Source organism: Parus major, chromosome 11 (assembly GCF_001522545.3).
Source record: "Parus major isolate Abel chromosome 11, Parus_major1.1, whole genome shotgun sequence".
In the NCBI taxonomy this organism is placed as follows: Eukaryota; Metazoa; Chordata; class Aves; order Passeriformes; family Paridae; genus Parus; species Parus major.
In genome coordinates, this window is record NC_031780.1 from 13,137,800 (window position 1) to 13,153,884 (window position 16,085).

At 42.5% G+C, this 16,085-nt stretch overlaps 2 protein-coding genes across 4 annotated transcripts in view; one reads left to right on the top strand and one right to left on the bottom strand.

Moving 5' to 3' along the window:
• Positions 1-6,560, top strand: part of SIAH1 (siah E3 ubiquitin protein ligase 1) — a 20,517-nt gene extending 13,957 nt beyond the window's left edge. Inside the window, exons 1-2 of one of the 3 annotated variants that reach the window (XM_015639977.2) lie at positions 7-167; positions 3,181-6,560. In XM_015639977.2, the coding sequence (XP_015495463.1) occupies positions 77-167; positions 3,181-4,031 (942 nt within the window). In that variant the 5' untranslated portion in view covers positions 7-76 and the 3' untranslated portion in view covers positions 4,032-6,560. The other 2 variants (XM_015639978.2, XM_015639979.3) reach the window with 2 other exon arrangements.
• Positions 6,561-7,715: 1,155 nt separating this feature from the next.
• The window catches only part of LONP2 (lon peptidase 2, peroxisomal), a 37,866-nt gene continuing 29,496 nt past the window's right edge, over positions 7,716-16,085 (bottom strand). The window contains exons 13-15 of the mRNA XM_015639976.1: positions 12,095-12,302; positions 10,821-11,011; positions 7,716-9,137 (exon numbers count right to left, since the gene is read on the bottom strand). Of these exons, the coding sequence (XP_015495462.1) occupies positions 8,916-9,137; positions 10,821-11,011; positions 12,095-12,302 (621 nt within the window). The 3' untranslated portion in view covers positions 7,716-8,915. The remainder of the gene's footprint in view (positions 9,138-10,820; positions 11,012-12,094; positions 12,303-16,085) is intronic.

Consider the following 16,085-nt stretch of genomic DNA (forward strand, 5'->3'; position numbering starts at 1 on the left):
CGGCGCGGTCAGTGCCCGGCCCGTGCCCCGAGCCCGTCTGTGCTGCGCGGACACGCCATGAGCTCCTCCGCGCCCCATGACGGGCAGATCTGCCTCCAGCGGGCCGTATTCCTGGAAGGGCGTCTGGTCTGCGTGCTTGCCGGGGAGTAAAACCTGCAAGGGGAAAGGTAGCGCCGATTAAATTGCCTTATGCGCAGTATTTAAAGCTGGGCTTGTGGGAGCTGTTACGTTGTGTCCCGCGGGAGGTCTCCGTAGCCTGTGCATGTCACCTTTCCCGGAACACTGTCGAGAATGCCTTTAGCAACAGGTCGGTGCGTTCTGGTATTACCAAGAACAGCTTTTCTTGATTTAGAACTAGGAAATCTTAAGATGCATTTTCCCTTTTTCACTCTTACTGTTGGATAATTCTTTTCGAATACGTACAGTCTTTTTGATAATCAAAGTTAAAGAACCTGCTCTTGAAAATGACACCTTAGTGTTGCTTGGTTTGTCGCTGTTGCTTAGAAACTTGTTCCTACTGTGTGCAAACAAAGATAATGAAATAGCAAATATTGCGTATAGGTGTTTTTACCTGTAATAAGGGGTTTGTAACTAAAAATACCTTCAGTCTTTATCATCGGTTCTGTAGTTGTTTTTCCTTGGTTTCTAATTGTATGATTTTCATAGTTTGGTAGGTTAAATGTGTTCCACTGTTAAAACTTTTACTTGTGATTAGCTTGTAACTTTTGAGATAGCTATAAAAGATGTATTATTCATCTTTGTGTTAACAGGAGTGATGAAAATGTAGGCTTTGGGCAGGTTTAGACTTGGTAAATTACAGTTTATAGCCTTATCCTGTGTCTTTCCTGCATGCTAATCTCAGTGGTCTGGTTCAGATTCCTGCTAGTTTCCATTTTCTGTTCCTGTGAGTGTTGAGAAAGGTCCTGCTCACACAGGAGCACTGGTAACACAGTTCTGCAGTGCTTAGAAAGCTCAGGTGGGAAGTGCATCTGTGCACAAGGTCTTGCACAAAGTTTTAGGTGCCTCATTTAACTGTTGCATGGGCTCAGCAGGGTGTAATTAAAGGCAGCAGAGCTCACCCAGCTCGTCAGGCTGCCCAGGGAACTGGTCTGACGCAGTGGTTTTCACCAGCGTTATCTGCAGGTTATGGGGGATCCCTGGATCAGGACGTACAGGGTCAGGCAAGAGGAAGCACACACATTCTGAGATGCGTTGTTTGCAATATTTGAAGGGAAGTACTTTCAGAATTTCACATATGAATATTCTTGTTACTTCCAAGCTCTTCCTGAGCAAACAGCGTGATCAGCATTGGTTCTCCCATGTCCAGTAGTTTGTTCTGGAGCACAGAAGTGCAGGGTGCCCCCCACCTGCAGCTGCTGGGACACAGGGCAGTGCAGCTGGCAGAGGCCTTGCTGCTCCAGTCCTCTTGCTGGTGCAGCATCACTTCCCCAGGACACATGCTTGATTCGTCACAGACATCCTAAATTTCTCATCAAAGCTGGAATGCCTCACAGTGGGAAGGTACAGCCAAAAGACACAAACATTCTTGTCATACCTTTACAGTATCAGTTATGGCCCAGTACTGAAAACTGCTGCATGGGTGTTTTTCCCAAGGATGGGAATTGGGTATTTGTAGACCATCAAGCCTGAGAGATGGAGGAAGAGAGTTTGGTGGGTTAAGAAGATGCTGTCAGTGGGCTTCTGAGACTCATACAATCAGTGACTAAGTATTGAATCTTAGATACTCATACTTTTCTAGCTCTGGGGAGAGGTACCTTCTGTAGAGGAATTTGGACTTGTCTGTCTCTCGTTACTTTTTGAATGTCAAGGACTAAGTAATTTTGCAAGTTGGAATCTCTTAGTTCCTCTGCTTTGTGCCCTGAACAGTGCATGTCTTGCAAAAGCATGCACAGTATGCTGCTCTGAGCTGTCTGGTCCAAGTATGAGTAAGTTTGTGGGTGAAATGATGCTAAATATGGGAAGCTTGCCTATTGCCTAATATTCCCATGTCAAATAGCAAGGAGATTAAAGATGAGGTTTATTTTGAGAGCTTTATACGTACGTGACAGATCCAGAGCTGGTTGTACTCAGAGAGAGGCACTTAGGGTGGCTGAGACTTGTACTGTGTAACAGAAGCCAGTTTTGAATAGGTTTTTATTTAACTGTCCTTTACCTACAAAGGTATGGTTTATTTTTTCAGATAATGCTAGTACCTTCTTTTCCATAAGAAGGAGGAGAGTTAGGAGTGCAGGAAAACATAACGTGTTAACAAATGTTCCACATCTGCGGAATGCTCAAGCAAGCTGTTTGGTCAGACAGCTGTCCCCTTTGTCTGGGAACATGAGAGAGGACAGAACTTCAGTGGGAGCTCCACTGAACATAGAACTTCATCAAGAGGGCCTTTCCAAGGAACTGCAAATGTCTGAATGTTTACATGGTAAAATGAATTCTCAAATTTAACAAGTGAAGTTTGAATTTCTAGTTTTATTTGGGAAATGAAATAAATAATTGCTTTGGGGTTTTTTTTTTTGTGGTATCCTCACAATTTTTTTAGTTAAGGAAGCAGAAGCAGTGGCTGTGCTTTATAAGCTGTGGGCCTCAGTAGCAGAGTAATGAAAATGAAGAGTCACTGTCCTGTCCTGGGAAAAAAGCAGGGTAGTAATTGTCTGAGCTGTGTTTTTCCACTTTTTTAAAAAAAATTACGCTGTAAACATGATTACTGAGGAAGTCATTTTCAGAATGTGTTATTTTAATTTAAAATGCTTCATTCCTCATACACAGCAGCTTAGAATTGTTCCATACACAGAGTTGATACACACACAAGGGATCTGAGTGAAGCATTTCATAAATGCAATATTAAAAAACAAACCAACTATAACAAACTTCTAATTTTTAGCATGTCTTTACTCCTCTCCCTTGCAGCTTCCAGTAGGTAAATGTCACTTTAGAACAATGAGTAGAAGTTCTTCAGTTGTTCAGTCTCCATGTTGTGCCAGTGTCTGAACATGTGTGCACCTGATCTACACATACCTTATATGCAGTTTGTATTACATGGAGGGGGTTGCTTTCATTTGTATTTTATTCTCTCTTGTATTTCATTTCTCTCTCTCAAGAAATGCTGTATGCAGAGGCAGTGAAGTGTGGTGAGATCTGAATTGTCTGTTCTCTGTTCTGTTGCAGAAATGAGCCGTCAGACCGCTACAGCACTACCCACAGGTACCTCCAAGTGCACGCCATCGCAGAGGGTGCCCGCGCTGACGGGCACCACAGCCTCCAACAATGACTTGGCCAGTCTCTTTGAGTGTCCCGTGTGCTTTGACTATGTGCTGCCACCGATCCTGCAGTGTCAGAGTGGCCACCTGGTCTGTAGCAACTGTCGCCCCAAACTCACCTGCTGCCCCACTTGCCGAGGCCCGCTGGGCTCCATCCGTAACCTGGCTATGGAGAAAGTTGCCAATTCTGTACTATTCCCGTGTAAATACGCCTCTTCCGGCTGCGAGATAACTTTGCCACACACAGAAAAAGCAGACCATGAGGAGCTGTGTGAGTTTAGGCCTTACTCCTGTCCCTGTCCCGGTGCTTCATGTAAATGGCAAGGCTCTCTGGATGCTGTAATGCCACACCTGATGCATCAGCATAAGTCAATTACGACGCTGCAGGGAGAAGATATAGTGTTCCTGGCCACAGACATTAATCTTCCTGGTGCTGTTGACTGGGTTATGATGCAGTCTTGTTTTGGCTTTCATTTCATGCTAGTGTTGGAGAAACAGGAAAAATACGATGGTCACCAGCAGTTCTTTGCAATTGTACAGCTGATAGGAACACGCAAGCAAGCAGAAAACTTTGCTTATCGACTCGAGCTAAACGGGCATAGGCGGCGATTGACTTGGGAAGCAACTCCTCGATCCATTCATGAGGGAATTGCAACAGCCATTATGAATAGTGACTGTCTAGTCTTTGACACCAGCATTGCACAGCTCTTTGCAGAAAATGGCAATTTAGGCATCAATGTAACTATATCCATGTGTTGAAATGGCAATCAAACTTCTTCAGGCCAGTGTTTAAAACCGTTGCATTTAATTTAGCAGAAATAGGGTAACCATCTTTGACTGTCAGACAAATTATTTGGTAGATGGAGGGTAGACATAAATGAAGGTAAATAAAAGGAAAGGCTGTTAAATTACAGGAAGCAGTTGCATGTAGTAACTAATATATTTAAAATAAGTCAACAGTAAACCACTGAAAATATATATACACCCAAAATGGGCATCTTTTGTATTAAGAATTGATTCTACAGGAAATGTTGTAAAATAATTCTAAAAACTTGTTTGTAGATTGATTGTACTGTTGAAAAGGATACTGTTTCGTGTTTTTGTTTGTGTTTTTTTCCTCCCCCTTTGACTGACAAGCCATGTTGAGCGGTCTGGTCTCTGACCGCTGCTTCCCCTCCTCCTCCCCACCTCCCCTTTGTAAGTCACTACATAGTATTGCTGCTGTTTGTGTATATTTTTTGTGTATTTGCTAATTTTTATTAACTTCTAGTTTTTCATTAAATAAATATGACTTTCTTTTCTGTAATTCAGGTTTTTCTCTTTTTTGTATCTTTTTAAAATTAATTACAGTTGTCATCTTTTGATATGCATAATTGCTATGGTAAAACTTATATTTCTGTATGTTTGGTAAATTTTGTCTCTTTCCAGTAGTCAATTCATTGGTGATACTGTTCTTAATTGAGCTATTTGTGAATGTACTGAACTCGAAAGGAGTGCTTATGTTCAAAGATGTGTCAGGAAAGACAGCTCCTTTAAAAACAGGTCTAGATGTTGTTGTACTTTGAGTTATCTTCTAACAAAAATGAACAATTATTAAGAACTTTCCGAATTAAAAAAAAATAGTAATTCACATTTCAAATTTAGAGATGCTTAGAAAATTGATTGCATCCTTGTATTTGTTGGTTTGCAGTACAAAGAAAGTATTGTATTACACAATATTTGTAATTATAAAAGCAGACCATTTGTCTAAAAAAAAAAGGCAGTCAGAGTGAGATGTTTTCAGTCTTTTTATATTTGTCATTAAAAGATTACCTGGCAAATGAAAAAAAACACAGCCAACTTCTGCTTTTTGCTTTAGCTCAAAGTTTGACACATTGATGCTCTTGCTCAGTTTCTTGTCTTTATGTCTTTGGTTGTTACTAAAGCAACTGTCTGGAACTGACTTTTGTATCTCATTTTGCTGACATGATCCACATGACAATGCAGATAAATCTCTTCCAGGTGTGACTGACCAGCCCCAAAGGCTTCGGAAGGATACTGGGCTTTATGCAGACTGCCTGCATGTGCAAACTGAACCACAAATGTAAACGGGATTTGTGTTACAAAACAGACACAGACAAGAGCAGGGGAAAAGCTGTTCCACCTCGAGCGGGAAGATCTGTGTCAAACCGAGTGGTAGTGGATGTGTCAGGGAGCTGGTCTGGTTATTGACTACTTTTGTAACACATTAAAATACAGTTTATTTACTGTGCACTGTCTTAACTTTCTTATCAGAAATTGGTCTGTTAAGACAACTCTTGTTCTTACTGTTTTTGATGCATGATGAGGTAAGTAGTTCTACAGGTAAGGAACATAAAATCCATTGGGTTGGATTAATAAAATACTACAGAAATAGTTGGCTTCATGTAGAAAAAGTTTCACTCTGAAAATTTGATACTTAGATTGTTTGAACTGTGCACAGATGTAATTTAAAAGATGTACTGGTACCTTGTGACAGTAGATAAATGCTTCCAAAACTCCTGCAATCTAGCATTTTATTCATTTTGAATATACAGCCAACTGTTTGCAGTTTTCTAAATTCAGTAATTACTCTCAGCTAATTAAGCTTGTCTACATTTACCTCCAGTTTGTCTTTAACAGAAAGTTTGCTAAATACTTGTTTCAGAGGAGCCCAGGTCTCCCTTGTTCCTGGTGCCTCCCTGGCTGGGCTGAGCCATTCCAGCTCCGGTTGTGCCAGGGGAATTGGTGGAGAACCTTTGTGCCCCCTGTGACGCTGCCCTGAGAGGCCAGGGCTGTGCAGGTCACTGCTGCTGTGGTTGGGAGGGCTCAGCTGGGGCTGTGTTCCCCGCTGGCACCCCTGAACGCTTGTGCTGAGCTGCAGTGATCTGGTTTAGGCACAGTGGGCTGAAGGTCAGGGCTGTGCTCTGGAAGGGGCCCTCAGGAAAGGCCTTGGCAGTGAGCTTTAGATGCTGCCTGCTGTGCTCAGGCAGGTTGGTTCATGTTTCACAGAGGACAAGAGCTATAGCATAACTACTGTATGCTGACTTACTGTAATGTAAATTAGTACTGCTCCATTTGGTGTTAAATAATTGTATAAAACCTTTAATATCCATCATCAGATGGAATTATGAAATTAGCCTTAGGCCCAGATCCTCAAAAGTATTACAAGCCTAAAGAGTGTGAGGATCTGGTAAGTCAATTACACTGTTATATATGGAAAAAGAAACCATACTAGAAATCTGTACAGTTTACTACCTTATCTTAAATAAATGGTGTATTAAAGCCTGGCATTGTCTTAACATTAGCTATTTATTTTAGAAAGTGCTGTTTTACTTTGCTGTATTGGGAAGGAGTATTCAAATTTGTCTCTACAAGATGAAACACAGTAGATCTTGCATTTATCTGCTAGCACCACCTCCGTGGTTTTTCATTGCCCTTTAAAATAAAAAGGCCTTAAAATGTTTGACAAATGTGGATGTAAATATTTTGATTCTGTTGTGACAGTTCCTGCTAGTTCTTGTTTGCAGCAGTGCTTTAAAATTAAAGCAGGTAAATGGTTTTGTATTGCTGCCTGTCCTGTTGTTTTATCCAGAATCTTTTCCAAGCTGCTGTGATGAAAGGAGGAGTTGTTATAGTGGGATAGTTACTATCTGTAGCACTTTATAGTGTGGATAGAGGAAAGGAGCTGCCACTGCTTTTACTTTGATAAGCTTCCGCTAATTTGGGGTGTTTTTCTGAGGGACACAAATTTGATCTCAGGTCCATCTAAGCATTCCTAAGCAGGTGCTCTGCAGGGTATTGACATCCCTTCAGAAGTTGTGCACTGCTCTGGCTCGCTGCTGCACAGATTATTGTGCTCAGTGAAAGCAAAACAAAAGGCACCAAAGTGTGGCTGTGGTGTCTGCTATAATGGGTAATGCTTGTGTTTGTTTCAAAAAGATCTCAACACAGTAACAGCCTCAGCTCTGGCAGCAGGGACAGGAAAAGCTGGCAGTAAATGCCTGGCATTATCTTCAGAGTGGCATTAAACCCCTCACCTTCAGGTGGAGTCTGTGGAGACTTAGGAATTGGAGTCATGTGTCAGACAGAAAGTCATCCTTTAACTTTTCTGGGGAAGCAGCTCCCTGTTTTGCTATGCTGGAAACTTTTTTTTAGTAGTCCTTATTCTCTTTTAAAAATGCAGGTTTGTTTTGTCCATATATGAACAGACCATGCTGGAATTCAGAACATGTCAGTGCTTTCACAGTGCAGGATTGCTTCTCCAGCTCTTTGGTAAAGGATTTTTCCCTCCTGGTTTGATAAAAAGCAAATCAGCAGAACAGAGTTACCAGGCTGGAGTTTTACCCAGGGAGAAGTAGCTTTGCACTTCTTTCCTGCACCTTTCTCATGAGGCAGAACATGGGGCTGTTGGCTGAGCTCTTAAAATACTGACACAGAAGCAGGTTTTATTTTTATCATTTTATTAGATTAAGTCTTTTGTCAAAGTTGTAAAATCTTTTGTAAAATAGGTGTTGAAATTTCACTGGATTGATTATTATCAGTGCTGTTGTGTTCCAGGTAAATCAGCTTTGTTATCTATGAAAATGAAAGCAAAGCAAATTCTTACTTTTGATTTTTAGGCAGCTTCTAGAACAGGCTCTTGTCACTGGTACAGTCTGTGTTTCATAAGCACTTTGGGGTTTGTTTCAGAACCAGTGAACAAGAGAAGGATGTAACATCATCCAGGATTTGCTTGTGGGGCTGACTCTGGAATAAACTATGCCAAAGGCCCAGATCACACAGTGAAGTGCAGTTGTCAGAGGTTCAAGGGGAGGTAAGAGCAAAGCTATCAAAGGAGAGGAAGGCTGCTAGACTTCTTGAACCTTACTTTATTCACAGTGAATAATGATTCAGAATTTTCTTGGCATTGTTTAAATTGATTTAATTTCCATAGGTGAACCTCCAAGCATAGGCATCCTGGAACCAAATGGGTGTGGAGTGGGTAGGAATGAAGGACACACTGTCCCTCCAAAACATTACTGGGTTTTTTCATTAAGGCCTCAAGCACACATCACCTGCTGCTGCAGGGACAGCTGTGCAGATGGGAACTGATGTGTTCTCTCCCTTCCTACACAATTCCTACATTTCTGCTTCCTGCTTTTTTGAAAAAGGGTGGCTGCCGTTGCCTTGCTACAAACTAGAAGCAAGTGCTGAAAGAACTTCCTAACTTCATTTATTAGGCCATAGTGCTTCAGATGCCTTAAGCGTATTTTTTTAGATTTCAAAAACCTTATTTTCCCCTGATACTGCTGCTCCTTAGCACATTATTATAGATATTTTGTAAATAAGTAAACTTGCACTAAATCAGTTTGCTTTTTGTAACAAGCCCACTATGAGCCTCTCCTGCTGCACATTATTCCCTCTTTAAGGATGGGACCATGCTGCTGCCATGCACATACACAGGTGCCAGACAGGCTAAGGAATTCTTCATGCTTAAATGCCTCAGGAAATGCAAACACCCAGAAGGTGCAGTGTCAGGTTGGTAACTGCAGCAGCAACATCTTCCTTTCGCAACACAGTCCCGTTTGGCTCATAGTTGTACCTGATACCTAAATGTAGCTGAAAGAGATCAAGAACTATGGAATTGCAGAGAGAAATAACTGCCTAAAGTTTGCTATTCAAGTGCTCGAGCCTGGCCTTGACTGCAAAGCCGCCATCGAAGGCTGCGTTCAGCACCTCGTCCAGGCACCCGGCCAGCACAAAGGTCAGGTCCTGCCGCACGTGCGCCGCAATCTCCTCCAGGTCTTTCTCATTTCTTTGAGGAATGATAATTCTCTTCAGTCCAGCTCGGTGTGCTGCCAGCACTTTGTCTTTAATTCCCCCAACCTAAGAAGGAGAAGAAATACACGTATAAAAACAATGAACTAATCTAATAATTATTGTAACATCACATCAGGAGTTAGTTTGAGGAAAGGTTCTGCCTCCCTCAGTCATTTAGGAAAGCATTTAAAAAGGCAGAGTTGCAGGTCATCGTGTGCTTAATGAGGGAAGTATGTTAATACGCTACACTATTCTTTCTGTAACAGCTAATAACAATAGAAAAATAAATTTAGGAGTGCAGGTAGAAGAGAATGAATACTGGAAAAGTCATTGTGTTTCAGGAATTTCTTCAACAAAAGTGGCCTTCACTCTGTTTTTCTATATCATGTGCTGAAATCCTGCACCTGTATTAGAACAGGAGATTTTTCAGATAAAGGCAGTGTTACATTTAGGAGGAAAAGAGTCTTAAGGAAGCAATGTCCCATGAAAAATAACTTGAACTGTACAACAAAATATGCACAGCAAAGCAAACCTTTTTTCCAGGAGTCGAGAGGCCTCCAGGCTGAGTTGCTAATGAGATGTAAACAGGGGTTAAATTAATTTTTCTAACAGCTGCAGCTTCTTCCCCCAAACCCCTTTCTATTCCCAAAGACCATCTTAGAGCAGGAACTTGTAACTTCACAGTGCTTTAGAGGAGAGGAAGGGCCTGTATTACACTACAAAGGGCAAACCCTGACACGGGGCAGGAGTGAACCGTGATCTCAGCATGACCCACAGGTCTGGGCAGTGCTGCAAACTCAGCAGCAAGGGCAGCCCTTGGCACAGCCCTGGGAATTCAATCACTGATAACAGCAAGATTCCACACTGCCTTGGGGAAGGAGGAAAATGTGGATTAATATTTACAGGTACTTTACCTGCACACAGCTCTAGCAGCAGGCACAGTGTGCTCACTGCCTGGCACAGTCAGGACAGGCTGGCTGCAGGGCTGAGCTGGTTCCCACCAGAGTCACTGCAGGGAGCTCCAGAACCCTGGACAATGGCCTGTCCTGTCACTGTCTGCCCCCAGAGCCACCTAGGCCGTCTACCATGGCACCTCTGGTTCTGTCTCTGCAGGAAACAAAATCCTGTCCCTGATTTCCAGCTTCATCCTCCTGGCTATCATTTGGTATAAGATGACAGCTCCCATATGGACTTCAGCACCTGTGCCAGGCTACACTGACACTTTAAGCTCTGTTCGAACACTCTGCCTTCATACTTTGACAAAGCTTTATAGAAGCTCCATTTAGCTGTGCTACATACAAGGACCAACATTTAAGAGAAACTTAAAAGTAGATCCATGGATTCAGGAGTAACCTGTGTGCAGTTACTGTGAGAGCTTTAAGACTTTCAAAGACACCTGAGGTAGTTCAGTACCAACACTCTGAGGAAGCATATTTAGAAACAGTGCAGATTTTAGAGACCTCATGCATTTTAAAAGACTTTAAGGTGTCCTTCCCAAGAAGACATTTTAATGTATTTTCCTCAAAAGCCACATCAAGGCTGGCTTTAGCTTGAAAGGCAAAGCAGAGGAGTGGGGCAGTCCTGCAACAGCCTGGCCTCTTGCAACTGCACCAGCAGAGACTGCATTGCTGCTAAGGAACAACCCAGCAAGGCTCTGGATCCACTCTTTTCTAAGTGGCTATAAACAGATTTTAGATCCAAAACAGGGAGAATTAATACAACTTAGCTCTCCTCTCCAGTGATGCTTACTGGAAGAACAAGGCCTCTTAGTGTAATTTCTCCTGTCATGGCTACATCGGAGCACACCAGCCGCCCACTGAAGAGTGAAGCAAGGCAGGTTACTATGGTAACACCAGCAGATGGTCCATCTTTTGTGACAGCTCCAGCTGGGAAGTGCAGATGGATGTCAGTGTTGTCAAGGAGATCAAAACTTCCAGAAGCTTAAGGAAAAAAAGAATGGTTTGAATGTTAAAAATCTAAACCCATTTTGTTCCTGGTCTTTATTCTAAAAGCCCACCAAGAACTAAAAGCCTTGGCACTATTTATTAACAGTAGGCTGAAAAAAACAACACAATATTGCAGAGGCCCTAGGAAAAACCAACAAAGAAATCCCATTGAGCTTTCCTACACTCAGATTCCTAGAAAAAAACTGTAACATGATAAGCAATAAGCTTGGCATTTGCATGCATTGGGAAGTTGAGAGTAGGGATTAATGTGGAAACCAAGGAATTTCTACATTGAATTTTTATGTCTCAAACCATCAACGTCAATGTTCAGAGAACACTCCACAGAAATTCACAATTATAATAAAGTGAAACTCTTATTTATGTCCTTTCACCTCTAACGGAGTATGTGGAGTGTAAACCAGAGGTAAATATGCAGACAGGTCATGCCTGCAGCATTTCATACATCAATTCCATTTTAGTTTTTAACCTACCTAAACTTCCACAATAGTGGCAGATGCTGGTCAGTTATTTGCCTTATCAGCAGATGATCAATCTACAGAGCACATTTCCACAAGTTCTGCGAGGTTCAGACAAAACAAATAGCTAAAGTTTTCTTATCCAGAGCCCTACTGCACCACAGATCCACAGCTGCTATATAAACCCAACATTCTCAAAATACGAAAACTTACACTACAAAAACCTTTTAACAGAACCTTTCAGAGAAAATCTACAGAATTCCACATCTGTCTCCCTCACAGAAATACTGCTGGAAAGCTTGAGTGTAAAAATGAGTCAGAGGCAGTGTCTGCCACGACCAAGGAGAAACACCTTGGCACTGAGGCTGCCCCACAACCTTCCAGGTTAGTGCAGGGAGACACAGCTCACGTTCTGCCAGGCCACAACCACCTCGGCTTGGCAGCAACTGGGAAGGAACTACACAAAGGCACTGTGGAGCCGACCACATCTTCAGGGTAGCACTGAAACCCCTTCTCTGTTACACACTGTGCACAGTGAGTAACTCCCAGGTTACCCAGTGGTGTAGCACCACCAGGCTGGAGGTGCATTGCTGCTCCCCACCGTTGGTGAGCTGGTATCTCTTGGCGTTGCTGCGCAGCCAGCTGATGGCCAGGTGAGCCGACTCCTTCATGACGTCCCCCAGCTGCCCCGTCAGCGTGAGCTGGCCCTCCCCGTCCATCCGGCTGGCTTCCACAAACATGATCTCCCCTCCCAGCGGCGTCCAGGCCAGGCCTATGGCCACCCCGGGCTGGTTGAGGCGCTCAGACACCTGAAGGGAAACACAGCAAGCAGTTTAGGAAATACCCATTAAAAAAATTGCAAAAACAATTTGATAGTTAGCTTTGAAACAACTGTACCCATCAAAACACAGAAGTTAAGCCGAGTGTCTGATCTCTTAATTTATTATTTAATGCAGCAGTAATTCTGGATATGTGTAAACACTAATTACACAACAGGAGCTGTATGTGGCAGCTTAGCTTAAGGCCGTGGCAAACATCTGGGTGTATCATTCTTGAAACCTTCCCTGCCCCCAAAAACACCATAAGAATCTCCTCAAAGGACTTCAAGTATTCAATCAATCCTGACTGAATGTTTATGTGACTTAACCCATCTGCTGGAGTGTTTGCCCTGACTGTTACTCCTGTCACAAAGCCAGTTTTGCTCCCCAGTGTTTCCTAAAAGCCTTTTTAAAGGTGGCTGCACTGCCTGAGCTGTGGCCAGCCAAGCCCCCACTGTTGTTCCCTGCAGACACTGACACTTTGGAACAGCAGAAATACAAATGTGTTCCCAAGCCAGGCAGAGGGGACACCTGACAGAGTCCCCTCTAGTTCCCTTTGGGAATTACAAGCAGCCAAGCAATCAGCAGCTACACTGGCAGCCAAAGCCAAGGAAGCCACAGAGCCCCTTCTCCTGCTTCTCCTGGGGCTCTCCCTCACCCGTGCACTGGCATCAAAACCCTGCTATTTGTTTTCACTACCAGGATTTAGCTAAGAAGGCTCTTTCTTTCTCTAGCATTTAAGAAAATTGTACAGAACAGTGTGTTTCACTTTTATGGTATCAAAATACCTCACCAAGCATTTTTGCTAACATCAGTTTCTATATCCACTCCCTGTGTGTTATTAGTTATGCTGATTTACTCTGATTATTTTAGTAACTGCTTAGCAACTCAGGTTAAAGACAGTTCATCCTGGTCACACTGAAATCCCAACAGCATTGGAACATCACCCTTTGCACTCGAGACAATGCTATTGTGCCAAATCATCATGGTTTCAAACATTACAGGTGTAACGAACAAAATTAACTGTCCACACCCTCTCCCAGCCCAAAGCAGCCACCAGCAAGGTTTGTTGATTTGGGGGTTTTGTTTTAGTTTTTTTAGACTGGACTTTGGATCAAGTAAAAACAGTTTAGAGACTGTTTGAGAGCTCAGGGGCAGAACACAGCAAATTGGACAACAAATCAAAACCCAAATGGTTCTAAAGATTCAGCACAGGCTCCCTCCTGTATCCTCAGACTAGGCAGGTACCTTCTCCTGCTTTCACAAGTCAGTTGGGATCTGTCAACAGAAACTGGCTGTGTAGTAGGTGTTGATCACCTTTGGACCATTGTTCCTCGAATCACCTGGTGCCTCCAAAGCCAAGCAACCTCTCCTGCTCTCCTGGAGAGACACTGGACCACCCTGCTGCAACCTCCTCAGCTGAGCCTTTACTGAGCCTGCTGACAGGCACACGTGGCAAATGCCCTGGCAGCTTTGAGACTGGCTGCAGAAAAGCCCCTTGGAAATCCCTTAACACAGCCAGAGCCACAGAACCCCCACCAGCAGAGGAGAACACTCTGGGCTGCATGAGACACCCACTAAGTGTTACAGGGAGCCCTGTAAGACTGAATCGCTCCTGGCACCTCTGAATAATTTCTTCTCACCAAAAGTCAGATGAATTTAAATTAGAATAAATCCTTTCTTACACTTTCTAAACAACTTCAATTAAAAATGACTGGATCAACTGATGGCTGATGATGTCTGTCAGTTGATGATGATGTCACTGACCTACATGTCTTGAGGTTTGAAAATTTTTGTAGATAAGACCAAACCAGCTGTGGTTTAGTTGTACACTGAGTGCATGAACATACTGTCAGATGCATTTTAGCTTCCTGGACACTGCGAAATTAAAGTCTTAATATTCAGCACAGTCATTTATTTTAGAGTATTTCAGGTTCTCATCTGCAGTGTTGGAGCTACACCAAGTCAGTGTAATGGACAAGAAGCTGCTAAGTCCCTGATTCACAATGGGAAGATGAGAACCTGTTCAGACCCTTGCTGGTTTTCAGCATGTTTGTTTTGCTTCCATGGTTCTCCCAGCCTAACTGTACCAACTTTTTTCTACTCTTCTGATTCATTCCCTGGCAAATCACTGCTGGCAAAGCACATTAACAGTGGCTTCCCTCTGAGAGAGGAGGATTTCCCAGAAATACCACCACAAGACTGATAGTTCTTAGATAAAAATGCCAATCTAAACCTGTGCTTTGGACAGGTTTTGCTTCTGAAAGACACCCTAATGTTTTCCCTAATTAGAATTGTCCATGTCCCATGAAGAGAGCCATTCTTTTATGGCATCTGCACTTTCATTTCCTAGAATAGGTCATTTCACTGACCTACAGCTTCTGTCCCTTCAATTTCACTCAAGTTATGAGGATATACACCAATCCTGATGGGCCTTCCTGTGGTACCAATAATATTTTGTTACTTGAGCAGGATTAAGGGTTGAAAGAAAAAAAAAAAAAAAAAGCTAAAAAATCCCCCAAAACACAAACTAAAATCCAAGCCAAAAATACAAATAGTTTGCTATAAACCCACTGGATATGTTAGAAACCCTTTCCCCCAAAAGTGTGCTGTGCTGAAACATTTCATTAAATCTTCTGCACTTTAAACTGTCAAGATTATTCTTTCAAAGCCTCACTATGTGATTTATTCCAACTTTTGTTCTGTGGGGAGACACGTGAGATTTTTTTATTTGTGATAAGTAAATTAGTCCAGCAAGGAGGAGCTGAATATTCTGTCACAAATTCTGCTGAGAGAGCTTTGCAGACAATAGCCAAGCAATGCCCTGGAAAGGTGAAAGATGAATCCCTGTGTCAGGAATTCCCTGAAGGACAACAGATCAATTAAGTCATGTCATGTTTTCAGTCCATTTGCTCAGCCTCATGCAGGTACTGACACAGTGGCTGCCTCCATCGTGTTTTTGTTTCAGCTGCTGATAAATGGCAAAATGCAGGCCCAGGGTGAAGCTCAGGCCAGACCCAGAGAGGAGCCCCAGCCTGTGACTACAGAGCAGAACCCACAGCCAAGCTCAGACACCTGCCAGAGCAGGAACTCTTCCTAAGAACCTTGAGGGGACCTGAGGAAATTCTAAGAAATAACACATTAACTGGGAAAATTCCTTGAAATAGAATGTTATTGTTGTTATCTGAGCAATTTACATGGAAAAATCCAAAGTGTGTAATGAAAAATATTCACTCAATAAAAACAGCAAATAGAACATGAAAATAAATCCTGGTCTGCTTGGGGAACTGATCTCTGTGAATTCATCTCTACTTCTATTTATGCACAAAATTTGCCTCCTAAATATGGAAATGTTAAGAAAACCTTTTGATACAGAAGTCACAAGCTTCTGATCAGTTTACACAGATCCATGAAATGCTTATCTGCAAATTTATGGTATCTATTGTGGACCCCACAACAAATAAACAAAAAACCCACAAAAGAAAACCCCAATCTAGCACTCCTGTATTTGTACATTTAAAATTAAGAACCACACTTAAAAAATTTTACTTGCATTACTTAATCCTACAGAAAAAAACAAAATAGCAGAAACTCCAAGGACAAAATTGACTCCAGACAGAACACCTAAGAAAAGTCTCATATTAGCACTGAATGTTTACCTCTTGGGAACAGAGGCTTCTGAGAGTTGGAAAGAACAAATCTAAGTTGCTGACAATTCAATCATTTGCCTAAAGAGCAAATTCTTCTAATTTCTGAAAGCAAAGAAATAAATCA